This window comes from Rhamphochromis longiceps, linkage group LG9, assembly GCF_057381845.1.
Source record: "Rhamphochromis longiceps isolate RC_006_pf linkage group LG9, R_longiceps_female_GT1.1, whole genome shotgun sequence".
Lineage (NCBI taxonomy): Eukaryota > Metazoa > Chordata > Actinopteri > Cichliformes > Cichlidae > Rhamphochromis > Rhamphochromis longiceps.
In genome coordinates, this window is record NC_140565.1 from 16,534,091 (window position 1) to 16,561,273 (window position 27,183).

The following is a 27,183-nucleotide window of genomic DNA, read 5'->3' on the forward strand; positions in this document are numbered from 1 at the left end:
TCCAAGATTTATATTTGGATTTTTGCCGGTATTTTAAAGCCATGTGTGACCGGGTTATTGCTAACATTCCAGTTTTGAATGGGTTATCGGCTGCATGTAAACGCAGTCACTGAAATACATCAAATGCAAGAACATCCAGAATGTAAAATACTTATCTACCATCATTTGTTACTTTGTAGTTGGACAAACAAAATGCACCATAAAGGAAATGAAAGGCCTACAGAGAAATCTAAGGCCTACAATAGTATGTCATGAAAAGACCATTCATTCATCTGGATATAACTCAAAAAAGATCAACTAGAATCCTCTATTTGGTGGAGGCCTTTCTTCATCAACAATAATATATGCATAAATGTTAAGAAGATATTCTTCATATGTGTGGCCCTTGTTTTTCATTGGTCCTTTGTTATCTTTAAATGCCAGAAGTGTGGACAACTGCGAAAACATGCCATAAAAAGCTAAAAACTTACTGTAGATGGCATCCAATTTATTTTTGTCGAGCGGTAAACGTGCATGTCCTCTGCCTCGTTTTCCCCCTCGAAGATTGCTCACTAGCAATATTTCCACAGGGAAGACTGCTGTGAGCAGATGCCTCACAAAGGTTGTAGATGAATTTGCATTAGTAGCATAGGCCCAGGCCAGTTTCTCTACCATGACTCCAGTCCCAGGATAAATCTCCACCTGTTCCAACAAAAAGACATTTTGATCAATATAAGAGACGTAAAGAACAACTACATACCTTTCCAGACTTAAAACTCTGTTTCTCGTCTAGTTTTGAAGGCAGTGACATTTATGTATATTCCCGGAGCCGTCGTTCACCTGCAATGTCCGGATGCTAAGCTACTGGATTGCAAAACTTTTTTCTGCATCACTTGTTACTCGCACAGGCATTCCCATGCAAAAGTGAAGCTTTTGTAGAAAAATTGTAGTTTGCCTCTGCTCCACCAGGGGCTGGCTCTAAAACAGAGTCAATCCCCATAGACTCCTTTGTTAAGAAGGGAAACTTCACAGCAGAAACACAGTCAATGAATTTAACACTTGAATTAGATCCATCATACTAATAAGTAGAGTACCAATTTAAAAGTTTTGACATATTTTCCCATTAAATCTAATAGGAAAGTCCGTCAAAACTTTTATTGGTATTGTGTTCAAGGTTGGATCAACTGTAAGTAGAAAGACAGTAGATCCAATTTATGCACTTCATCTATTTATTCTTTAAAATTCCATTACCTTTGATGACTGGGATTCCTTTGTTGATAGAATGACAGATGCTGGTGTTGAGAAGGATGAAGTAGATTTGGGAGGGGGCAGCAGCGAACCATCTGATGATGAACCGGGCGTGGACTGCGGAGAAATCTGGGGAAGCTCAAAACTGGATCTCTTAAGAGGTTCAGCCAAATTAATCACCTTTTTCATCGTCTTCATGAGTTCTGGCACATCTATATATAGTAAATGAATAAAAAAATGATTACCAGAATGGTTTATACATAGGCTAGAGTGACTTTTTCAAATATATTGGCTGTTTAATTGTTAAATTAGTGATAGGAAGTGATACCTTGGACAAGCAACTCCTTCAGTTTATCATTCTCTTGTTTCAGGTCTTGGATCTTCCGCTTTAGACCAATTACTGTCTTTTTTGGACTTTTTTCACCATAAGCGACTGAAGGTGGTGAATGACTGTACATTGCAAGGAATTCCTGTGCAGGGTCTTTCTTTGAAGGAGCCTTTGACTTCTGGACATGAAAAAAGATAGCGAGAAAGAAGAGGAATTTACATAAAATAGTCAAAGCTGCCATAAAAGTTATGAATCTAAAGTGTAAAGACAACAGATTCAATAGCTGTGCCACAAAGTGTAGGGTGCATACTTCAAAGAGCTGATTTCTTAGCCACATACAGTACCAGTCAAAAGTTTGTACAATTTTACAATTAAATATAATGGGAAAGTGTGTCCAAACTTTTAACTGGTACTGCACATCACAGAACTGTAACTAGGCCTGTTCCAAAGATTGGGCTCATTTGAATACAGTTAAAAAAAAAAAAGTTTACCATAATTCAATTTAGGTGGCTACAAGTGATTTTTTCCTTTAACAAATCCTGACAATCATTGTATACAAATGACCTTTGTGTGCAGTAGAATAGGGGGACCACTGGTGGAGTTCCTTTTCTTAAATGTAAATACGTTTCAGTTTTAAAATTATATCTGATCTGAAAAAGGTAAAAATCAGTAAAATATATATTTTTTTTTAGGGAAAGAGAAGTACTACAGTCATTGCTTGGTGACAGAAATGGTGTGTAACATAATAGAAAGATGGTGAGGATGTTCAGACATAACCAGGAAATGCTACTTGCAGGCTACACTGTCCCGTTTCATAAGGCTGTAGCCTGCATAGACTCCATCCAATGGTAGATGTACAATACAATAGTGTCAACTTTTTAAAGGAGCCATCACCTAAAATGTTTCATTTTCCACATGAAAACATGTATATAATGGTTTCCTAATGACTGACACTAGCCTAGAAGCCAATATTTAAAGATGGAGTGTTTAGATAACATGTAAAACACGGATACTACAAAATGGTTCCAAGTGAAATGTCACCTTGAGTTGCAATGGCTGCGACAGAATCAGAGTCTCATTTGGATCGGAGTCATCAGAATCATCCTGATAGTTTTCAGGATGGACAGATACCCTCTTGGTCAGGTCCTCTGGTTCATTTTCCTTCAGCAGTGCATTAATTTTCCGAGCTGCCTCAAAACGAGTAGCTAGAGCACAAAGGAGGAAGGTAAGGTAAGGTAACTTTATTTATACCTAAAGGCAAGGTAAATTTGCTTTACAGAAAAATGACAGCATTTGACATCCCTTTAAAAACACACATACCTAGTAAATATATAAAACTCACTGTGACACATACTTTAATATTTCGAATCAAAAACAGTTCTTATTTAATTCAGTGACAGCAACGGGGACAAAGCTATTTTTATAACGCTTTGTCCTGCATCTCGGAAATAGAAACCTCCGTCCTGAGGGAAGAAGCTGAAATTCACCCCTTAGAGGATGGGAACCATTATTAAGGATTGATAAAGCCATCCTCTGTACCTGCTTAGAGTACAGGGAGGCTAAACAAGACTGTGGCTCACCTATCAGACGACTGGACCATCTCACTATCTGATTTAGAGAGTTTTTCCCTGTGACAGAGGTCTGACCAAACCATGCCACCAAACAAAAGGATAAAACAGACTCAATAAAAGAACGATAAAACAAAGTTAAAATTTTTTGGTCAATGTGGAAATGAACAAGTTTCCTAAGGCAATAAAGGTGCTGGTGACCCTTTTTACAAACTGATTTGCAATTTTGATCAAAGTTCAGTTTTTCATTTATTATGGTCCCAAGATATTTATATGATTGTACTTGCTCTATTTTCTGACCTTTAATTAAAGTGACTGCTTGCCCATTTTGTTGTTTCCTAAAATCAACAACCATGTCTTTTGTTTTAGATATGTTCAGCTGGAGATAAGACTCCTCACACCACTGAACAAAGTCATCAATGACTGGACCGTGGTTAATTTCACCCTCTTTCAGTAAGCTGACAATAACAGAGTCATCTGCATATTTAATAATGACCCTGTTTTCATGTCTGCTCTGACACATATTTGTATAGAGAGTGAATAATAAGGGCGATAGAACGCACCCTTGAGGAGAACCTGTGGAGGAGAACACTGGGTCAGACAGAACCCCATTTATTCTCACTCTTTGTGACCTGTCAGTTAGAAAATCTAAAATCTAAAATCCAGCCCACCAGGAAACAAAAAGACATTACAACAATCCCCTCATTACTCCACAGGTGTTTTTTTTTAAATCACCAGACTATGTCCTGTTTTCAGGTATTTGCAGTAATGAATGTTATTTTTTACTCCTGACTAAAAACACAACTGAACACTGGAATGGTTCTTCGACCTGTGTGAAAGAGAGAGCTAACAAAGAAAAGAGAACATTTGTATATGGGATAGAGAAAGAGAAGAAGACAGCAGTAACAGTGTCTAGTTTTGTGTTGAGTTGTGATTCACATAGTGCATTTAGCAAAAAAACAAACAATTCCTATTTCACAGAATTTCCATACATGTGAAACATAAAATATACAACTATTCAACATCTAAAAGCAACCATCTCATTAGTCAGGGGTTAGGGTTAAAAGGAGTAGGAGCCACATTTAGGAGATTTACTGTGTTAATATGTAAACTTTTACTTAGAGCAGAGTAAAGACGAGTGATAAAATACAAAACTGTTGCGACTTTATGTAATGTATACTTAATGTATATTAAGTAAACATGTAGTACAGTCTTCAGCTCCCTGGAAAAACGAAGTAAGCACATGACTTTAAAGAGTGAATTCAGTTTTTCTTTAGAGAACTACTTTCAAGTAGAGAAGGACATTCTACATTTCAAATCATTAACAATTACTTACCAGAGACAAAAACAACAGTGCCCCTGTAATGTGGCCACCCTCCTCGCTGTTTCTTCCCATGGCGCCATTCAATAACTGCCGAGTAAGTGGAAATGGGATTCCCATGCTGGTCCATCTTGGAGTCATCATACCCCCGTATGTTAACAGTTTTTACTTCACTAAGCTTTCCATAGTCCTCCCCTTCACTCCACTGCACCACTGCAAACTTCCTCTCCTCGTGTTCTGTAGTAAATGAAGGGGGGAGGAAAAAAAGAATTGCTTTTTCCTAGCTAGAATGCTACAGGCTATATGCTAATAAAGGCTTTTTCTTATCAAAAAATATTCTATTTGACATGGTTTCTATAGGCATACTTTTACCGTTTGAACCATTTTAATGACACCAAGTGCTATGTCGCATGCATAATTCTCTGAAGAGAGCATTTCCACGTTGGTCACTTGTTTCTATGTGACCCGTAAAACATCAAACCACTTTTAGCAAGCTATTAGCTTAAGCTAAGTCATTCAAATTCGAAAACATTTAGGCGACTTACCTCTGATATTAGTTTTATTCGTCTCCGTAGTCTCCATCTTTGCAAGACACACTTTATTAGACCGATTTCCCGCTTGTTGTTAAATTACGTAAGGAAGCCGTTACCTGATGAGGACCGTGTGAGGTCTCGCGGTGAAAGCTGGCCACCTGTACGCTGCAGCATGGCCCGCCCTACTTTGCCTTTGATTGGTGTATCCTCATATTTGACCGTACACTTAACCAATCATGGCACTCACAGCTGAAAACAAATTTTTGAGTTCATGCTCTACGTCAGTATTTTCTCTATTTGGCGGTAGAATATGTTTTTCACAGATTATAGACTATACTGACATTCCAACTGAGTTTTGTAACTTAAGAGCCAGTGATGCCGAAAAGAAAACATTATAGATCTGACACAAGTGAAATAGACTGGATGCGGAAAAACGTTCCTTCACGTACTTTGACCAGATGGAAAAAACGGTATGTGCACCTTTGCCAATAAGTTAATACAGTTGTCAGTTTCTGTCATTGTTATGAAAGCTACAAGAATTTATTAATTTTTTTAGAAAAATCGACAGAGCTTTGACTGACATCGGACAGCACAACACACAACAACAAGTAAGTGAATGTATATCGTTAATGTCTTATCAGCTACCATAGTAGCACTTGATACAAAGTGTTTGGGTTTTAATACTTTGGTTAAGTGGAACATTCCAGTTCTAATTTGACACCCATAACTTGGCTTATATTTTTGTGTTGTGTGTACTAAGTAGGTTAACAAACTAATAATTCCATACACTTACATAGATATTTATTTTCAATGATAAGTTATGCAACATAATTTATTGTGTTTGCCAAATGACTGATAAATTCTGTTTAGGTTAGTTATGATAAGAAAATGCAAAGTATTTGAGAATCTAGACTATATTCATAATGTTTCTGCATTGAAAGTAATCTGAAGTGCTACTTAAGTAATTGTGAGATGATAAATATAATTAAAAAAAATGTAGTTTTTTACTTAGAAGACAACCTCTTTCATTGTGTTTATTTAAAGGTCAATAAAAACATTAAGAATAATAACAATCACAATAATAACAACATGGAAATTTCATCCCGACTGTTTTCAGCGGAGCTGTGAAAAATGTATCTTAAACAAGTTGTTCATTTGTATCATTTCAAGGACAATGGTGAAGATGACAGCCAGAGAGAAGGAACTTTCACAGTTCCAATGGTAAATAAAAATACATTATTATAGTCTCTCTCTCCCTCTCTTTCTCTCTCTCTTTCTCTCTCCTTTTAAAAGCAACATACAGAAAAAAGGCCACAATAAAGCATTACTTTCATTCTTATGTCTCTTCTACGCTACTCCATCACATTGTAAAAGTGAAAAGTACAGCTCACCATTAAGCTGTTTAAATATGTCAGTGACAGACTCACTACTTGTTCTGGAATATATCATTCGGATATTTAATTCATATATATATTCAATACTTGGGTTGTATTCCTCACAGGAAAGTGAAGATGCTGCCCAAAGAGATGAGCAGATACCAGAACCACAAACGGTGTCACTGGTAAGAAACAAATGCAAGATGTGTTCCCTTTCTATGGCTCTCTTTTCTTTAAAGAGTAGTTAATTTGAATACTTCTCAGGGAAACAATGAAGATGCCACCCAAAGACAGGAGGAAAGAATAGAAATGGTCACAATGGTGCAGGTAAGACTTGCGGTTAATTGCATTTTTAACTATGACAAACGTCGCTATGACTGCTGTTTATGTTGTAAATGCAGTTTTGCAAAAAAAAAAAACAAGGCTACATATGAAAATAAGTGAAACCTGCTCAAATATAACACAATTCCTTTTCAACCATTCAGGAGAACGCCCCTGAAGCAGGAGTTGATGTGAACTGCTCCAGTGGACTAACAGAAATTCAAAGCATCATGTCAATCCTCTCCTTTGCTTTGAGACACAACACTACAGGTGTATTAATGGAGGACTTGCTGAAACTGCTCAAGTTACATTCTGCTGGGACTACTGTAGTTCCATCAAGCAGGTATTTTCTGGAGAAACCCTTCGCTGATATTACAAAACAGTTTAAACGACATCATTACTGTAGAGTTTGTACTAAGTACATTGGGTCTTCACAATCTTTGGAGGAAACACTTAATTGTGTGTCATGTTCTTCATTCACAACAGTGAAAGCCAGTTTAGAGGAAGGTAACTTTTTTATTAGTATACCATTAAAAGATCAGCTAAAAGACATTCTTGAGAACCACAATGTGCATGATCTATGTTTCAGAGGTGATCCCAGTGGTAGCCGTGTAATAAAGGACATATGTGATGGCAGCTTGTATCAGACCTTAAAGTCTACCAGTAAAGATGATTTTCTGTCCCTCACTTTTAATTGTGATGGTGTACCAGTTTTTCAGTCTTCCAAATTTAGTATTTGGCCAATATTGTGTTGCATTAATGAGATACCACCGGAGAGTAGAGACAAACATGTACTTCTATGTGCTTTATGGTTTGGATCCAAAAAGCCAGACATGTCCTGCTTCTTTAAACCATTTGTCGAGGAGTGTACAAATCTTTCTCAAGTTGGTTTTGAGTGGCAAGATCCTAACAATCAGGCACGGAGACACATGAAAGTACACACATTGTGCTGTGTGTGTGATGCTGTAGCAAGACCATTGTTACAAAATTTCAAGCAATTTAATGGTGAATATGGCTGTGGAGTTTGCCTTCATCCTGGGATGCAAACAAGGAAAGGGAATGGAAAAACAAGGGTTTACGCATGTCCTGATGAAAAGCCAAGTGACAGAAATCATAAAACCACAGTAGAAATAGGACAAATAGTTGAAAGACAAGGGAAGACTATTTTGGGGATAAAGGGCTCATCTCCTCTTGCAGATTTGCCATTGTTTGATCTTATCAATGGAATGGTCCCTGACTACATGCACTGTGTACTGCTTGGTGTGTGCAGATACATGGCATCTTTATGGATGGATTCTAAAAACACTTCTGAGCCATGGTACATAGGTGTACAAATAGCAAGCATAGACAAACACCTCTTGTCTATTAAACCTCCAGGTATCGTCGCTCGAGTTCCAAGATCTTTAATTGAACGCAAATTCTGGAAAGCTCATGAGTGGCAGCATTGGCTTTTGTACTATAGCTTGCCAGTTCTGAAAGGCATACTTCCACAGAAGTATCACTGTCATTGGGCATTACTGGTAGAAGGGATAAGCATTCTCTTGGGGTCCGAATTAAATACTGAACTGATAAGCCACGCACACGACGCATTAGTGTACTTTGTTGGAGGTGTACAATCTCTGTATGGAAAACAGCACATGACATTCAATGTTCATTCATTGTTGCATTTGAGTAAAAGTATTGTGCAATGGGGTCCTTTATGGGCTCACTCAGCCTTTATGTTTGAAAGTTTCAATGGGTACCTCTTGAAACAAATAAAAAGTAGTCAAGCTGTACCACAACAAATATGCAAACGAGTGGCAGTCTCCCGTGCCTTTCCTCGTTTAGCTAAGCAGTTCTTAACAAATGCAGCTGCAGAAGTTAAACAGTTCTGCAATGAAATGAGACAAGGAACCCAGCATGTCAAGAAGCATGTAAAGTTTACTCAGGTGACTGCCCTTGGTTCACCAAATGTAAGACAAATATCTCTGAGAGATCAAGCTGCTCTCCACCCAGTTAGAGAGGTTCCCACAAACTCTGTGGTGAGTTACTACAAGAGAATTTCTGTGAATGGAGACATTGTTCACGGTTACACGTACAGCAAAACAAAACAAAGAAACAATTATGTGGTGCTTTTAAAAAATGGAAGTATTTTTGCAGTCTCACACTTTGTTGAAATGGATAGTCATTGTTTATATGCTATAGGAAAATATGGTAATTGCACAGTGCAAAAGTTAGTCAGAGGTTCTCTTATCAGAACTCAGCTGAGCTATATGTCAACTGTTCACTTTCCCACAGGCTTTTACAAAGCCATAAATGCTACTCAGATAGTTAGGCCATGTATGTACATACAGTGTCCAGACTCTACCTCAATTGTATGTCAGCTACTGAATACGTACTATTGTAAATAATTTAATCTTAAATCTTATTGTAAATGATTCAATCCAAATGTGAAGGTGGAGCTACTGATTATGGTGTTGATTATGGGAGAGATTCAAAGGCTTTCAATTGTGTCAAATGTCATTCTAATTAAGAGTGAAATGTGCAGCTAACAAGGTCTAAAGCCATAGCGGTTCATAAAGGTGGCGCATTCACGCTGTCATTTCTGAACATATTTCTTATTGAAATATGGGTTTCTGACTTGGGGGGAAAAAAAAATTCTGTCAAAACATTTTGCAATGCATGTTCACAACATTTATGTATTTCAATGTAATTCCATTAAGCTAGTGGTGTGGTGTTTAAATGGTCCTTAAAGCACTGTCATAATGAATCTGGGTCATGTAAAAAGACAGAAATATATTATATATAAAATGTATTTTATCTACATCTTTGTGTAATCTGCTGATTCTGTGCAAAATTAAAAATATTTCTACAATATGAATATTGTCTAATATCTTTTCCATCTATATAGAATACATTTGAGATGTATTTTGAATATTTACTGTGTTGATTTAATCATTTGTCAAACTTATTGTAAAAGTTTGTTCTTTAAATGTCAATGCAATAATGGGAAAAAACATTATTTGAAAGTCAGGAATAGGATGCCTAGTTTTGCAAAAATGCTAAACAAAGAAATAAATAAACTTTACACAAATGAATGAAAAGCATTTTTATCAATCCCAGAGGGAAATTCTAATGTGGGGTTTTATTTAATCACATGTTCAAAGCAAACTTCTCGTAAATTTGTGGCTTTCCCCCACATCTTTTTGTCATTCAATGTTAATTGTTAGTTGTTTCCTGTTTGTGATAACACAAGTAAATCTTTTGTTCTCTATGAAAAACTTACAATAGTTTAGTTTCACTCATGATTGTCTAACTCATAAAAGTATGATATTACATTTTTCTTCTTAGGATAATATATGTCGGGTTAATGTCATATATTTTTTGAAGAAGTATCCAAAACATGCAAGTTTCATTTATATAATTTTTTAAGGGATCTTATATGTATTTTCACTCTTGTATATTTTTCATACAAGTGTCACACAAGACAGATAAAAACCTTACAAGATTTATATACATCTTTTCCATATGGGCATATGCAAGGAGTATTTTTCTAAACACTGAACAAATAAAGCAAACAGCCAGAGTTGGACAAATGTAGCGGTGAGAACAGCATTTCTACAGAAGATGAGCAGACAAGCAAGAGTGGAAGAAAGACACAAACCACAACAGGGCTGTTTGTGACCAAATATGTTTATGTTTATATATATTTCTAAAACAAATGTATTTTTAATATGTGGAAATAGTCGGTGTAATATACATAACCTTTATTACTGCAATACCTTTACCCATGTAATTTTTCTCATCACTGTAAACACCTTCCATAAAGAAACTCACTAAGCACCATAAAGTTGGATATATAGGTATATGGACAATTACGCAGTTTTCATAATTTTACCTTGTAAACCACTGCAGCATATTTTAAACCAAAAAATAAAATGTGAATTTGTTGAAGTATTACATTAACTGTTGCAATCACTTTTATGCATTGCAACAGTGATTCAAAAAAGTTTTACAACTTATTAAGAAGTCATTTTATTCATTTTTAGTCAAAAATGGTCCTGTTTCCTCCTTCAAAGTGCTGAACTTGAATTTGTTCACTGGAACTTTCAATATGAGGTCTGAAGAAAGTGAAGGAGGTCATCATTAGATTGAAAAAACAAAATAAACCTATCAGAGAGAAACGTAGTTAAAGGCAGGGAATGCACTGACCAGCTCAGCGACACCAAAAGGCCTGAAAGACCACAGACAGCAATCAAAGCAGTTAACTACAGAATTCCTTCCTTGATTAAGAAAATCGCTTTTCAAAACTAGCCAGTTACAGAAATTTCTTAAGAAGGCAGTCATATAATTGTCAGCATTGTCCATAATCACAGGAAAGCCATGCTTAGACTTTGTTAGAAGTTATGTAAAAGAGCCTGTACAGTTCTGGAAAAAAAAAAATCTCTGGACAGATTAAATCAAGACCGGACAATCATCTGATTTCAACCCAGCCAAACCTTCTTTTAGGTTACTAAAGGTCAAAACTGTGGACAGAGACCAGCAAACAAGCAGCAGCTGGAGGCAGCTGCAGTAAAGGCCTTAGACCTTGGATGTTCATCAAAGTATGAAAAAACCTCTCCTATGTAGTTTGTCTAAATATCTTTGAATCAATAAAAATGGGAGACTTTTAATAAAATTGCTGTAATTCCTAAACAATTACAATGCAATACCTCTATCAAACCCCTTAAATTCAGGCCAAACCCCTGGACTTCAATTATAGCTCGATGGTGTACAGAGACAATAGTGTGTCAAATATTTGTTGACCTAAGTGTTTATGTATATGTATACATCAATAATAGCTTCCCCTTTATGAGGTGATAAAAATCACATTTAACTAAAAATACATGTCATAATAAAAAGATGTTTTCGTTCCACGTTTTTTGCCCGGCTAGATGAACACGCACAGGAATCCTGTCTATCACATCAGACTCTATGGGTGCGTTGTATAACTGTGTCGGAGCATGTGACATATGAACATGAATTTTAAAAATCATTCAGGAGAAACGGTATCATTACAGAATATTGCCTCTAGCCATCATCTAAATCCCACAACCCATCTTAATGTACACACATAAGCACGAATACAAGCTCGTACGGCGTGATGCACAGACACAGCCAGCAATACGACAGCATATTTGCGCACACACACTGATGGTATTTACTGACAGTTTCCCTGGGGGGATTTTAGAGTTGATGATTGAAAATTAATGTAACATACAGAAGGTGATGAGAAGCTCAGCTGTCAGAGTATCTAGTAATGAGGGGAAATAGATACTAGGAGTGTGAGAGGGTCTGAAAAGAGGAGAATGAGAGCAAGCTGGAAGGTGAAGGGGAGGAAAGTAGCGAATAGGTAAACGAGAGCCAATATGCACTACAACAGTCATCTCATCTATCTCTCGTTTCCATTCTCTTCATATTTTATATATTCATGCCAAAGTACATTTTATAATGAATTAATTTAATTCATTATAAAATTGTACACTTGACCCTATATTGTTAGATTTAGTACACTGCAGTCACTTGATTATTTAGCAGCCAAAACCCTCCTTTAGTATCATTCTCCGAGCCACAGAAATCTGAAGGCTTTTTCCTCTGCCTAGTGATATTGCAGATAGTTGTTTCACCTTTCTCCTTTTCCCCTCCTTGTGCAACAGGCTCAGAGAAACTTTATGGAAAGCTTGTGCATTCAAACTCTTTCTATTGAAATTCTAGTTGATGGGACTAAAAGTTTATATCACAACAGTGGCAAAAGACATTAACTGCCTCAGAGGACACAGTTAATCTTCTGCCATTCCACACTTCAAAAGCTACACTATGAAAAGCTGAATGAATGGACATGTATAAAATTTATACGGTAAGCTCGAAATGAGCATTTTTACTCTTCCGTGCTGACCACAGTCATGGCTGAAATTATTATATTTTCAGGTTCCCTCCATTCCAATCTTGTGAACATGATATCTCAGTAACGGTTGAAAAAAATGGGAATTTTATCAAATTTCTCAAAAAAACAAAAAACAAAAAAAAGAGTCCTCTTAAAGCCAAGATAGAAATGATGGGAATTTGATCATAGAGGCATACAACTGCAAAGTGGTAATACTAGTTTTAAGTTCTCAGACATCTATAGTAAAAGTCTGCCTTATTGATTGATTGATTGATTGATTGATTGATAATACTTTATTCATCCCGAGGGAAATTGGGTTAAGGCTGCCAGCCGTGCCAGCGCCATCTTACCCTTCAGTGTATATGTGATATGATCAGTGTAAAAATATTCTATTTTAAATATGCGGAAAATCAATTCAGTGTACAAAATGTCAAATTATAGCAAGAAATTACATAAAATGAAAGTGGGCCACCAGCACTACCCATGCCACGAAGCTCCCTGTGTGCACTTTTCTGCTGATGTTAATGTCAGTACCTGGAGGGAAAGAAATTCCACAAACTGACTTGCTGGAACATGGATCCTATTACAGTAAGACCAATTCTTTTACAAATGTTTGTAAAAGGCAGACTTGCATGGCTAGGTGCACGATTTTAAATGCTTACGGCAATGAGACTTTTTGTCCATATAGCGTATGTTTTCTCAATGGAACTTACTCTGTATGATAGTTTGAAGTCTGCAGACAAGCACCTCATCAACATTTACTAACCACTACTTTTTACTTTCCTTTAAAATGCCTGAATAAGTGTGGGTAAGCTGATAAGCTATAGGTTGATCACTGATTATCTGCAAACTGCCTGCAGAAATCTCAAAACACAACGCTTCTGCATGACCTTCAGATGCTGACTTTGCTGCCATCAGTATCTCCCTCCTGCTTGTACCATGGGGCACTGACCCATGTGCTCCTAAGTTCCACTGTTGACAGTCTGGTGTCAGCTGACCTTTGTATCTTAAAGGGTCAGCTGAGGAAAACAACAGAAGTACAGCTTCTTTCTTAACCCTGTCTGGTATCTACTCATGTATTTTCTTGGTGTTTCAAGATATCTGCCCCCCAATTATATGAGGTTGCACATGTACTGTGTCTTATCTGACATCAGAACAATACCAATTATTGATAAACTAGCATGCGATCATATTAATTTGGGCCAAGGCTATTTCGGCTCAATCCGTTCCTTGCCATGGAGTACAATAACCAGAAATATGTTTGCAGAATAATTGGATGGTTATTCAAATGTTTCTCTCTACAACATAACATTGATAACAATTGGATTCTTTAAAGAAACAGAAAAAATAACCCCTGGATGCAAAGAAAAAAAAAAGAAAAAAAAAAAAGAGTCTCTTTTGGGCCAGCAAAGCTGCAGTGGCTGACAGCCTAAAACTCTGTCTTTATTGAATGATCATATATTTTTCATCATAGAAATGCTTTGAACCAAAGTGTGGAGTATCATTTCAATGGACTTCTAAAGAGTCATAGTGTCACCAGAGGCTGGCAATGTGGTAGCTTGGACTTCCCCGAGCAAGTTGCAATGAAAATTGTGCACAAATTTACACAGAAAATACAAACACACAAACTGAAAGAAAAGGGTAATATAAGACTCACTGTTGCCAGTGTTAAGAAGCAGCATTTAGCTGCATTCACATTTCCATACAGCAGTTATTCAAGTAGCACAAGTCCTCTACACTATGAGCTTCATTCACCCATTCAAACATATTCATACAAGCACTCTATGCCAAAATGCTTTCTATCTAACATTCACACACATTAACACTCCAATGAACACATCAGGAGCGACTTGGGGTTCAGTATCTTGCCCAAAGATACTTGGGCGTGCAGACTGGAACTGCAAGGGACCGAATCACAAAACTTCCAATCAGTAGATGGCCTGCTCTAGCTTCTGAGCTACAGCCACCCAGAAAAGAACAAGCATACATCCCCAATGTCATCAAAGATCAAGATCCCTGATCTAAGCCTGAAAAAGATATCCACGCTTAATCACATCCATTTTTACTAACCAAGAGTAAATATAGTCTCTACTGCAAAGAGTATTTATTTCTTTACAAAACAGTTTGAACTACTTTTTCCAAGTAGCTTTAGATAACCAAAGCAGACATCTCCCTAGAGTAGCTTTGCTGAAGTTCAGTGTCTTCAAGTGAAGCAATTGGAAGGTTCCAAAGCTATGATTTCAAAGTAGCTTCCCCAACGCTGACTGTTGCTATATGAAAACTCATACATGCAAAAGGAAAACATGTGAGGACGGGGGGAAAAAAAACATAATTTTTTGTTTCATATTCAGGTCCTTCCTTCCGACCCCACAGGGAAATCATTACTTCTATCCTTCTAAATATGCATGTTGTTAATTATGCATCTTGTTATCACTGGCTAATCTGCATACTCTCATGTTTAAAGTCCCTCTCATTACCATTCAGAAGGCCATCTCACAGGTGTGCTGAGTAAATATACAACACACTAAAAAAAAAACACGCGCACACACATGCACACACGTGCAAACAAACAACAAGTTTACACACGGTCCGCATTCACGCTCGCATATTCAAACACAGGGACATTTTAAAACAAGTGGAGACACATGCGCCTGCTCACTCGAGTGTATAGACTCCCAGAAACATACACATGGACATGGAAACAACGAGAGTGGACATCAACCGAGTTGCAGACATATTACGCAACCCCGCTGACAGAAGGTTCAGGTTTCCCTCCTACGGGTGGCTGTTTGTTTTGTGCCAACTCATTAAGTACACAGCTGGCCAAAAGAGTTGGAGTGGGGTAAGACCACATGGGTCCTCAGATGAGGATTGGATTTCAGCAAAATATTTAAGAATATAAAAGGCTCTCTGTCACATATTAGAACATACGTGTAACACTTAAAAGTAGGTAAAACCGCAGCTTGATTTGACTGAAGCAAATTAAGCATCTGTACTTCATAGTAGGGCTGCTCGATTATGGCAAAAATGATAATCACGATTATTTTCACTGAAATTGAGATCTCAATTATTTGACGATATTTATTTAACCCTTTAAGACCTACGATAGAACCAAATCCGCCAGAGCTTATATTATGTTTTTACATGTTGTAGTGCCATTTGTGGGAGCATTTCAAGTTGCTATACAACTGTTATAGCCCATATTTTAATAATATGTATGCATTAAGTGCATAGTAACTACATTAATTGCAAAAAATAGTTTCTCACCACAGGAAATTTATTTTGAGTGTCTTCATAGTTTTATTTTGGAGATACAGCAATTTTTATATACTGCAGGAAAAACAAAAAACAATCCTATGATGCAAATTTGGAAAGAAAACAGCATGTGCATCAAAATAAACAATTTCCAGCTGTGCAATTCGAGTTCTAAGCATCCCAGAAACTATTCAGAAAGGTCAAACATGACTTATAAAAACACCAGTGTAGGTTTTTAAGGCCTATGTTACGACCCAGTGATGTGTGTGTTGTGTTATGCCTCCCACGGGGGGGATGGCTGTGGGTATCTTTCCCCTTTTTCTCTCCTAGGAGGTGGAAACCTGGGCGTGGCTGCTGGGTATCCGGGTGGAGTCTCTGCCTGTCCTGTGTGGATCCTGTGTGGATAATTGATGGACCACCTCCGGTACTTAAGGACTTAACGACAGCCACCTGGAAGTAAAAAACTACATTTTCCGCGAAAATGACGTCACTTCCGGTTTCGGGCAGGAAATGACGTACATGCGATAGTTCGCGCTGACGTCTGTTTCAATGTGGGAAGTGTTACAAGCAGCTGATCGGATCGGAATATTATGTTTTTGTTGCTGCAAGCGCTTTTTATGCAATTTTTGCAAAGCTATATGTGGAAGGAAACCGTGACCGAGGACGAGCTGATGGCATGAGATGTAAGTACAACTCCTCTGGTTTCATATGCAAAAAATTTTTTATTGCGCTTACACGGTTCCGGTTCTACAGGGATTTAAAAATAGTTAGCAAAACAGAGCGTGCTGCTCTGACCGGCTTTAAAGGGTTAACAATAACAATGTATTGAATAATGACTTTAAAAAATTATATAAAATAGTGTGCAAATACTGATAACAGTGCAAATGTTTGCAATATAAGAAATAAATGAAAAATGTAAACATCTATGTTTAGTGAACTTTGCAGTGTTGCTCTGTGGTGCAGCTACGACACTGTAGCAAAGTTTACACACTATGTCTACTTGATCCACGTCTGACTCCGCGAACCCATAATGTTTCCACACCACTTAAGTTTTTTTACCTCTCTTTTCAACCAACAGCAGTCACTCTCCTCTCCTATGGAACGCCAGGACTGCCATAATGAATTAATTAAATACACCATTAAATAATTAATTAAATGTGTCAATAATTAATTAAAATTGGAATTAATTAATTAAATAAATAGTTATGACACATGTAATTAATTAATTATTGACACATTTAATTAATTAATTATTGACACATTTAATTAATTATTTATGTATTTCACATTTTAATTAATTATTGACACATTTAATTAATTATTGACACATTTAATTAATTATTGACACATTTAATTAATTATTTAATGATATATTTATTTCATTTTGGCAGTCCTGACGCCTGGCTCTCGTCATGAAATAATTTTATCTGTCAGCCTCACCCATCAAACTCAGGGGGCGGGGTTAACGCTGCCCATGCAGCTTCTCTAACATTTGATTGGTTGCCGTGCAAAGTAAGTCAAAACAGGTCGATCCTAGATAATCGATTGCTTGTGTAGACTTGGGGCAGCCAGTTATCCCAGAATGCAGATCAAATCACAGACAGCAATGGTGGTGGTGTAGTTTTAAAATACCCCGTTTTTCTGTCACCAGCTACACTTTTAACAGTGTTTTAGCCGCGAATGTCGCGCCGTATGTCTGGTCAGGTTGTCAACATAGAACATGTTTGCAAAAGTGCTCAGATGTTTTCAGAGATTTCACTAGCTCTGCTAACAGTTAGCATGCAGAGTGCACCGAGGGGGTTACGTTAACCGGTTTGTTTACATATTCCACTCTCCGTGTTCCACATGTTGCATTCGCAGATTCTCATTTTCACCGAACGATCGTCTCTTTCCGCCTGGTCTTGTGTCTCTGTGCTTCTGTAACATAAAGAACGAGCTGACATTTTTCTCACGAAACCAGCGATCAGCTCAACAGACCCTCAGTTTACCTGCATGCATCCTCCTCCTCATCTGTCAGCTGTTTAACACCTGCTGCTAATTCAAGAAACACGCCTAGTTACCTGGTGATAGTCACAGTTTAACTGGGCAGCCGGTGCTCGATATAACGCAATGTCAGCGCATTTTTCTGCACAAGATAAGTAAATATAGTATTTTCCCCGAGCGCAGAGCTGCTGGAGCTTGTTTCCTTACAGAGCACTTTATAGGCGAGCCAGCTTTATCAGCGGCTGATGTCCAATCACCGGCACACAGCTTTCAAACCTCAGCTGAGTTTTAGCTCTCAGTGGTTAAACGCTGGACTTCATTCACTCAGGTTCTGTCTGTCGGGTCACGTTTACTTCGCTGTTTTATTTACAACTGAGCAAATCGGTTTGGCTGAGGTTAAAGTTACGTTTCATAACTGCATAGTTTCACAGACGTTTAATGGTTCACTGGCACATGTGTTAGACTGAACTATCATCTAAATATCATCTGTTTTTTAATAGTTATTCAACTGTATTCTAAGCACCAGCTGTCTGTTAGAATGTGATTTTTTTTCTCTCTCTGTTGGCAGAGGTATAAAAATGCGCAGGAAAATCTGACATGCATGGCGAACTTCACCGACGATATTTAGGGAGGAATAAACACACATCAAACATAAATGAACCATTTGCCTGTCTCCATAATTGAGAGCATTTTCTCTTCTTATGTCAACACTCTCTCTCTCTCTTTTTTTTTTTTTTTTTTTTTTGCTTTTTCGGTCATGTTATGTTTACCTGTCAAAGGCTTGTTACAAACTATGAAACACATTGTGCAGACTTCTGGATGTTAGAAGAAAACTAATACTGCTCATGAATGAGACTAAAGGCAGGAAGGTGTCCTTTAAAACTAAACATGTTAATAGGACCTCCCTGTTTATATCATAGTTTATGATATAGCACGTGTATTTCAGTAATAGCCTGCTGAGGCCACTATACGTGCTGGCCTCATATCAAATGTGAAGGCAGACTGAGTCTATGTTTGACGTTTGTTTATATCTAATCTTCCTTTTCAAACATTTAAACAGCAGCGAGTCTGCAGCTGAGGGAATACAAATTCAAATTGTCGGAACAGGTTTGCTCGTTTCTTGGATTCATTTGGTGATTTATTAAATGTATAACTGTTATTCTAATCTGCTGCTGAGTCTCTTACACTTTTCTTTATGCTGTATATTTTCACGTCTCTGGAATAGTTGGCAGTTAGATAGTCAGCTGGGAAACTTTGTGTTAACTCATGGAGCTGAGGATATCGTGGATATGCTGACCTCGCTGCGTGGTGTACAGAGCGAGGTCAGCATGATTAATATTCACAATAAAAATATTAGCCGAACATCATGAAGTCTGTATGTGTTTCATAGTGTCGAACAACCTTTGTACAGTTAAAGCCAGCAGTTACTACATGACGGAAACACCAACGTTATCTCTTTTATGTGTTTATACACAGGTCACGCTGATTACTGAACAAAAACCCAAAGATCAGATGTTAAACAGATTTATTTGCTCTCTCTCCTCCTTAAACATGTTTTTAATGTTAGTTATAATTCAGAATTGGCGACTGAAACACGTAGGACACATAAGAACATCAGGAAATAAAACACCGATAAATATAACCTCAGTAAAAGAAGTCAGCGGGGGTTACTACAGCTGTGTACCGGGGCCTGCGCTTTGTCGGTGGGATTGCTTGCGAGGCGAGCGGGTCTATCCCACGCTTTGCCGTGAGACTGGGACGACATCTCCGAAATCATCGAAACACTTTTGCAAAGAGGCTGTATCTTGACAAACCGACCAGACACATGAAGATTAAACCACTACATTCTCGGCTAAAAAAATATTAAAACGGTATTTGGTAACACACAAACAGGGTTTTTCAAAGCTCAGTTCTGTTAGCTTCCACATGCCGGTTGTTGTGTGCTAGAAACAATGGCCACCAGGCCAAAGCAATGGTTTTGACTCGATCAGCGTTAACCCCGCCCCCTGAGTTTGATGGGTGAGGCTGACAGATAAAATTATTTCATGATGAGAGCCAGGCGTCAGGACTGCCAAAATGAAATAAATAAATATATCATTAAATAATTAATTAAATGTGTCAATAATTAATTAAATGTGTCAATAATTAATTAAATGTGTCAATAATTAATTAAAATGTGAAATACATAAATAATTAATTAAATGTGTCAATAATTAATTAAAACGTGAAATACATAAATAATTAATTAAATATGTCAATAATTAATTAATTAAATGTGTCAATAATTAATTAAAACGTGAAATACATAAATAATTAATTAAATATGTCAATAATTAATTAATTAAATGTGTCAATAATTAATTAAAACGTGAAATACATAAATAATTAATTAAATGTGTCAATAATTAATTAATTACATATATCATAACTATTTATTTAATTAATTAATTCCAATTTTAATTAATTATTGCCACATTTAATTAATTATTTAATGGTGTATTTAATTAATTCATTATGGCAGTCCTGGCGTTCCATACTCTCCAAATAACTTCTGCTTAGCTTTCCGAGCTTCCCTCGGGTCCTCTTAATTGTTGTGACGCGTGTTCGAAAAGCAGAGAGGTGCGCTCGATTTGCCACACGGAGCAGCGCGAGAGTAAAGCGCGAGGGAGGGGCTAATAATTGGCTCAGTCATTTTTAATGATCGTTGAAAGCCCAGATCGTAATCGTGATTAAAATTCGATTAATTGAGCAGCCCTACTTCATAGTGTGTATGATGAAAAGTGCCTTATATGGAAGTCATGGGGATGGTTTTGTAGCGAATTGGCTCTACATAAACACAATTGCACTTAACATTTCAAACTTCAAATTAAATTTAAATTCTCTGCAAGCAATAAATAAATTAAGTTTGTATTCTCATTTAGTAATAAAACACATTATACAAACATACTGTAGATTGTACGGAGCCCTAAAAGTTTGGCAGCAATAAAAGTGGAAGACTGATTGCTATTCAAATGCCAGCAATTATAATAATAATCATCAAAATAATACAAAAAAAAATAGACAACAAGGGACTCACTCAGGTTCCATTTGAGCCCAGTGGTGAGTGTCTGGCAGGGTCCACCTACTGGAATCAGGCTGCACCAGTCCCCCTCCAGACCTGTATTCACCTCCAGTCTGTGGCTGCCCTGATGGCACACAGCATTAGTGTGAACATGAATTAGTGTCTATGTGACTCTGTGTGTGTGTGTGTGTGTGTGTGTGTGTGTGTGCATGTGCAAAATCACTGAGACAAACAAACATGAAAGCGGAAATTAAATTTGGAGAAAGACTTCTTAAAGATTTTGAGCCCCAACAGAGAAACTTCTTCACCAAGACTCATTAAAATAAATTATTGCTCTTGTCAAAGCTGTAACCAATTGTTGGTTCTTACTTTAGAGGAAGAGGAAAAAAAAAGAGAGACCTAGCCATTTTGAATTATAATCTTCTTTACTTTGCATTGCAGGGGGGCACGGAATTTTTGTTAATCACACCTATAACTGTACTCACAAGCAACTTTAAAGTCAAAAATAATTACAGAGTTACAGATACCTCACTTGAAGCAAGAAAAAAAGGTTCTTTCTGCTGTAATGTGTCTTAATGCCTTTGAAAGCAGAGAATCTAATGTAAATTTTCTATTTCCTAATTGTGTCTAAAAGATGGATAAAGAATTTTTTCTGAGCCACGGTGACATTTCATGTAGCGCTTTACAAAGCCAACGAACATAAACAAAATTCTGAAATGTCACAGTATCCCTTTGAAAAACTCGGGCTGGGTGACAAAAAAAGCAAGGGAGTCGCACAGTGTAGGTGCAAGCTAGTTTCCAACTTTTCAGGCTAAATAATGACTTTGGTCTCAGTGCACTGGTTATATTAAAGCCTGGTGCTGGGACACAAAAGGTCAAGACAAAGTTTCTCACATCCACGGTGTACACCAAATATAAAAAGAAATACCCTAGTTTCATTCTAGCACACAGATACATATTTGATAAACAATTCTGTGGCTGCAGGAAAGTATAACAAGCCTCAGAGTGAGCAATTACGTGCCATCAACGCGATACGTTTCGGGGCTACCGTTGCCGTGTACGTTGAATTCACCATCCACTCGTAACACTTGAGTTGGTATGTTTAATGCCAACAAAAAAAGTGTTGACAGCTACAGCTTGCACCAGTCGTCTAAAAGATAGAAGTATCACGCAGGCAAAGACAGCATGATATTCAATTAAGAGTTTGAAATCCTTCTTTTGACGTGTTTAAAGTTTTCTTTGCTTGGCTTCCTGGAGTTGCAGAGCCAGAGGGAAGGAATGATGCGGAAATTCTGAGCTTTGGAGCTTTTGGTGTTTAGGAAACAACCCCGAGGATGTTTTCTATACTTAAACACAGTATCTTTGTGTAAACGTGTCAAAGTGACACAGTAAATAAATCAAAGCAAGGCAAACGCATGTGCACTTGCACATGAACACGCACACACATATAGAAGAGAGGCTTGACGTAGAATAAGAATGTAGCCCTTTCTGTTTGTGAAGATACAAACAGACAACATGGAGTCAAACTCTGTCAGGGGGCAAGCTTAATTTTTAGAGTTAAGTTACTTGTGACTTAACTACTATGTAAGGGCATTCTTATTCCAATGTATTAAATATATATAATTAACACTCAACAAAAGCATGTAAAAACCATGTAGGTACAACGCTTGTATTGTTTACTCAGGCTGAATTGTGTGGTATTGATTGAGCTTACTTTTTAGCAGCCTGGTGTAATTTTCACATAATTCAATAAAGATAAACACAGTGGTCGGCCGTGTATAATGGTACTGTAATTTTGCATGGTGCTTTTTTTTAAATCAGATGGTGCATATTTTCTGATGCTGCTTGAATTTCATGAAAAGAAAGAGAAGCTTTCCACGCAGTACAAAGAAACCGTGACGTTCTGTACAAACTACAAGATAGATTTTTTTGACCAAAACACTTACTAATTTGTTTTCTAATTCCAACCAACATCTCTGCTTCAAATAAAATAATTTTTATTTTTTGGTATAACAACATGGCCTATTTTTTTTTTTTTTACTTTAGACTTTACTTGCTGGTACCAGGTTGGAACCCCTTACACCTTCAGAACAGCCTTAATTCTTCAAGGAATATATTCAACAACATGCTGGAAACACTAGTCAGAGATTTTGGTCTATATTGACATGACAGCATCACACAGCAGCTGCAAATTTGTGAGCTGCACATCCATATGAATCTGCAATTCCGCCACATCCAAAAGTGACTGCAGAAGCCTTTTGAGTGTCATCGTCATGTTCAAGAAACCAGTTTGAGATGATTTGACAATGTGGTCTGGTACCCTGCTGGAAGCAGCCATCAGATCATGGCTATCTGTGCAAACCTTCAGTAGAAGGTGGGATGGATCCATGCGTCCATGTTCTTTATGCCACATCACAGAAGAAAAAAAAAACTTCATTGTAGTCAATGTGTTTCACATCATCTATTGTTCACTTTCGGTGAGTCTACGCCTCAGTTTTCTATTCCTACCTAACAGCAGTGGCACCCGGTATGTTCTTCTGCTGCTGTAGACCATCTGCTTCAATGTTCAACATGCTGCATGTTCAGAAATCATCTTCTGTATTCAGTACTTTGGTTGAAACAAGTGGTTATTTATGATAAGTGGCCATTCTGCTCTGACCTCTGGCATCAACAAGACATTCATCTAGAGAACTGCTGCTTAGTGGATATTTTTTTCTTCTCTTTTTTTGGACCGTTCTTTGTAGTGGTTGTGTGGGAAAATCCCAGTAGATCAACAGTCTCTGAAATACTTAAATCACCTTTCTTTCCGTTTCTAATGCTTGGCTTGAATTTCAGCAGGTTGTCCTGACCATGTCTGCATCCTTAAATGCATGGAGTTCCTGCCATGCCATTTGCTAATTAGATATATGCGTTAAACAAGGAGTTGAGCAGGTAGACTTAAGAAAGCGGCTGGTGAGTACATCTAATGACTGGGTAAAGTCATCAATTAAAATAATTTACTATTTTAACCCTTGTATGGTGTTCGGGTCTGTGAGACCCATTTTCAGTTTTTCTCAAAAGAAAAATTAAACAATTAATTATTTTTTCAACCTGAAATTCATTGGCTTTGGCTTATTTTCTGTGAAGAACATAAATCCGAACTAATTTTCAATGACCTCATACTGTACCTCCCCCCACGCATTTACATTACATACAAGGTGTTCGGGTCCACTGGACCCAGGTCTAATAAAAGTGTTGAAAGTGTAGGTCCTGTGTTCCCACACTCTGTCTTCCTCCTTTCTGGTGCTGCTGATAGTGTTTTCTTCCGCTCCCGCACAAAGTTGCAACATTGTTGAAAATTCAACTATCAACACGTCTGCTCTGACATTCCCACACAATTTACCCTCTTTCTTGAGGGATCCAAATTTTATTTTCTCATACCATGTCCCACCTGCAAATTAGGGGCATAATACTATAAATAAGACTTTGCCAGTGTGGTTCTTTATCACAACTGATCAAGATGGCAAACGATTATCTGCTGCGAGGGCCATCCAATTGATTTTGGAAGAGAGAGGGGCTTCGGATGATGATGTTGACAAAGAGGTTTCAGAATATTTCACATTTCTGAAAATTCAGAGTCTGACAGGGACTTTGAAGAAGAGGATGAGGTTGAGCACCATTTAGTAACAAAACAAAGACAGGTACCCCATCTGCAGCCAGCTCCAGGACCAGAACAAGCCCACCAGACAGCAAGTGAAGAAATATGGATGTCAATAACTGGTGAAATTGAATGGTCTTCTTGCCCAAGAAATGAGCCACCCTGCAGAGCTGCTACTGTGATAAGCCAGGGCCAACACGGCTGACAGTTACTCATGTGCAGGACATCAAGTCTTCATTTGAGCTTTTCATCCCAGATTCCATCCAGAAAATTATTCTGGATTGCAGATCTAGAAGGAAGGTGTGTTTTTGGAGAGAGGTGGAAGGAGACCAAATTCATCTAAGAACTCCAAAGGCCTACTTTGGGGTTCTTATCCTTGCAGGAGTTTTCGGGTCCAAAGGGGAATCCACAGAATCCCTGTGGGATGCAGAAACCGGCACGAACCTTTCCGTGCATCAGTGTCTCTGGAAAACTTCCACAAAATTTCCAGGATTATCCGTTTTGATAACCGAGACAACAGACCAGCTCGACGGCAGAGAGACAAGCTAGCTGCCATTAGGACAGTGTGGGATAAGTGTGTGCACCACCTCCCCCTGTTTTGCAGCCCTGGGCCTAATGTCACCATTGATGAGCAGCTGATCCCATTTACTTGTGAAACATATTGCTTCACGTGTAAATGTGTTGTGTATTTCCACTCACTCCACTTGATTATAACTGATTTTTTTTTTTTTATAACATTTTATAAAAAAAAAAAAAAACGAGAAGCACATTAATTCATAAATGTGATCTAACAAAGGTAAAGGGAAAAAATTAAACATGTTTGCTGTTCATATGGCTTGTAATTGGGATGAAGTAAACATCTGTTGAGTAATTTAACATAAAATTGTTTGATAGTGTTAATTTGGAAAGACAAAACTCTAGCGGGTCCACCAGACCCATGAACACTGGCTGAGTAACAAAAATATGAACACCACACAAGGGTTAAGTATTACTCAATTGTGTCTGCACATTAGCTCTGAGATTTAACAGCTGATTGAGAGATATTAGATGCCTGTTTTCTTTGCAGTCTCCCACCTCCCACTTGTTAGCTACTCTACAGATGTATAAGGTCAGGAAATTACAAAGCTGTTGAAGCAGAAGGAAAATGCTCATGAGGGAAAATTAGTAATAAGAATACTATTAGATTTATTTAAGGACCTTTCTTACCCTCCCTGCATTACTTCAATGAACATTTGAAGCCATTTTCTGTCTCATATTTATTAAACTAAATTATTAATATCAGTACAGAACTTGCTCTGGCACAGAAGGTAGACAAGGTACCTCAGGTATCACACTTTATCATTTAAATCAGCTACTGCACTGACAAGTTTCACTCCTTGAAAGGGCATCAGGTAAACAGGCCTGTAGTTCTGACCTCGAGTGTGTGTGCTAGAAGCTAGAATGATTTATAGCATGAATTTGGCTGACACAGTGTTGTGCATTGAATGTCCCACAACACAGAGAGCCAGATTTCTCAAGCATCTTCATAGGCTGGGATGCTAATTTGAGTAAATGTGGCTCTGGTTGGTCCTCCAACTGAGATTCAATAAAGCAGATACTAAGAGAAAAACAAATAAAGCAGACGCAGTCAATGCAACTTTCCTCTTTTTTTTTTTTTTAAAGATGGAAACTGAGTAAATTTAGCTCTACATTGGGACCTAGACTGATTAAAACATCCTCTTAGTGTTTAGGGACACAGAATCACAAGCTTGTAAGCAGCCCTCACAGTGTCCCTATCCATAACTTAATAAAAGACACCATAATTATGCGACACCCTGAGCCAGCTATAGAAACCACATGACTTGTGCACATTTCCCAAAGACAGCATAATAAAACTTTGACACTTCATTTGGGAGACAAAAAGTAAAACAAACAGACACAACCCTGATTAAATCAGTTCATCCCTGAGTCACAGATATACACTGATTTAATCAAGACGAAGAGACATGCCTCATACATTTCATACAGTGTGCACGTTTAATGGGATACTGCAGTTATGAGCAGCTTGAATGGTATGTGCTGGCTCTGGTGACATAATCCCCAAATTTGTGAAACAGAAAAAAATGTAATTTAGTTCTGGTCATCATTTGTTTTTGGTGTGTAGCTTGCATACAAAACGTGAACTCCGTATGTGCTGATTGTGCCAAACGCTGAAACGAAGCACTTAACGAACCTGCGATTGCACGAAATATGTGTGGTGAGGATATTTGGCAAAAGTTGTAAACACTTCAATTACAGATGTAACTTGAACAAATAGCACTGGGCTTTTCGAAGGTTGCGTTCACCTTCATGTACAGGCGTCTGCGTTCATCAGTCGCTGGCGAATTGGAGCTGCGTTGACAAACGAGCTTAATTTACCTTCACTGAAGTAAGATTAATTGGAGGTGTCGAGGTATGAAGCAGCAAATGACAACACGCCTTTGGAATAATGACAAGAAGTAGGGAGAGTGTGTATGAGAGAGAGGTTTACTTAAGGTGTTACAAGGTGTCATCAGGAAGTGAGTGACTGTTAGTTGTTTGTCCCGAGGACCTCTCAAATAAACAACACTGGGGACTATGGAGAGAGTGGGGGAGGGGGCTAACACATGTCCCAAATGGCGGTCATTCAGCCTACTTGTAAACTCAATCATGT

At 37.7% G+C, this 27,183-nt stretch overlaps 1 protein-coding gene across 5 annotated transcripts in view; it reads right to left on the reverse strand.

The window, feature by feature from the left end:
• tpk1 (thiamin pyrophosphokinase 1) overlaps window positions 1-27,183 on the reverse strand; it is a 125,036-nt gene that overhangs the window by 29,477 nt on the left and 68,376 nt on the right. For 2 of the 5 annotated variants that reach the window (XM_085418517.1, XM_085418518.1), the window contains exons 8-13: window positions 20,891-20,999; window positions 4,460-4,681; window positions 2,597-2,760; window positions 1,556-1,733; window positions 1,231-1,439; window positions 471-681 (exon numbers count right to left, since the gene is read on the reverse strand). In XM_085418517.1, the coding sequence (XP_085274643.1) occupies window positions 471-681; window positions 1,231-1,439; window positions 1,556-1,733; window positions 2,597-2,760; window positions 4,460-4,681; window positions 20,891-20,999 (1,093 nt within the window). Of the gene's footprint in view, window positions 1-470; window positions 682-1,230; window positions 1,440-1,555; window positions 1,734-2,596; window positions 2,761-4,459; window positions 4,682-4,989; window positions 6,481-7,687; window positions 16,282-20,890; window positions 21,000-27,183 lie in introns of those variants that run through there. The other 3 variants (XM_085418519.1, XM_085418521.1, XM_085418520.1) reach the window with 3 other exon arrangements.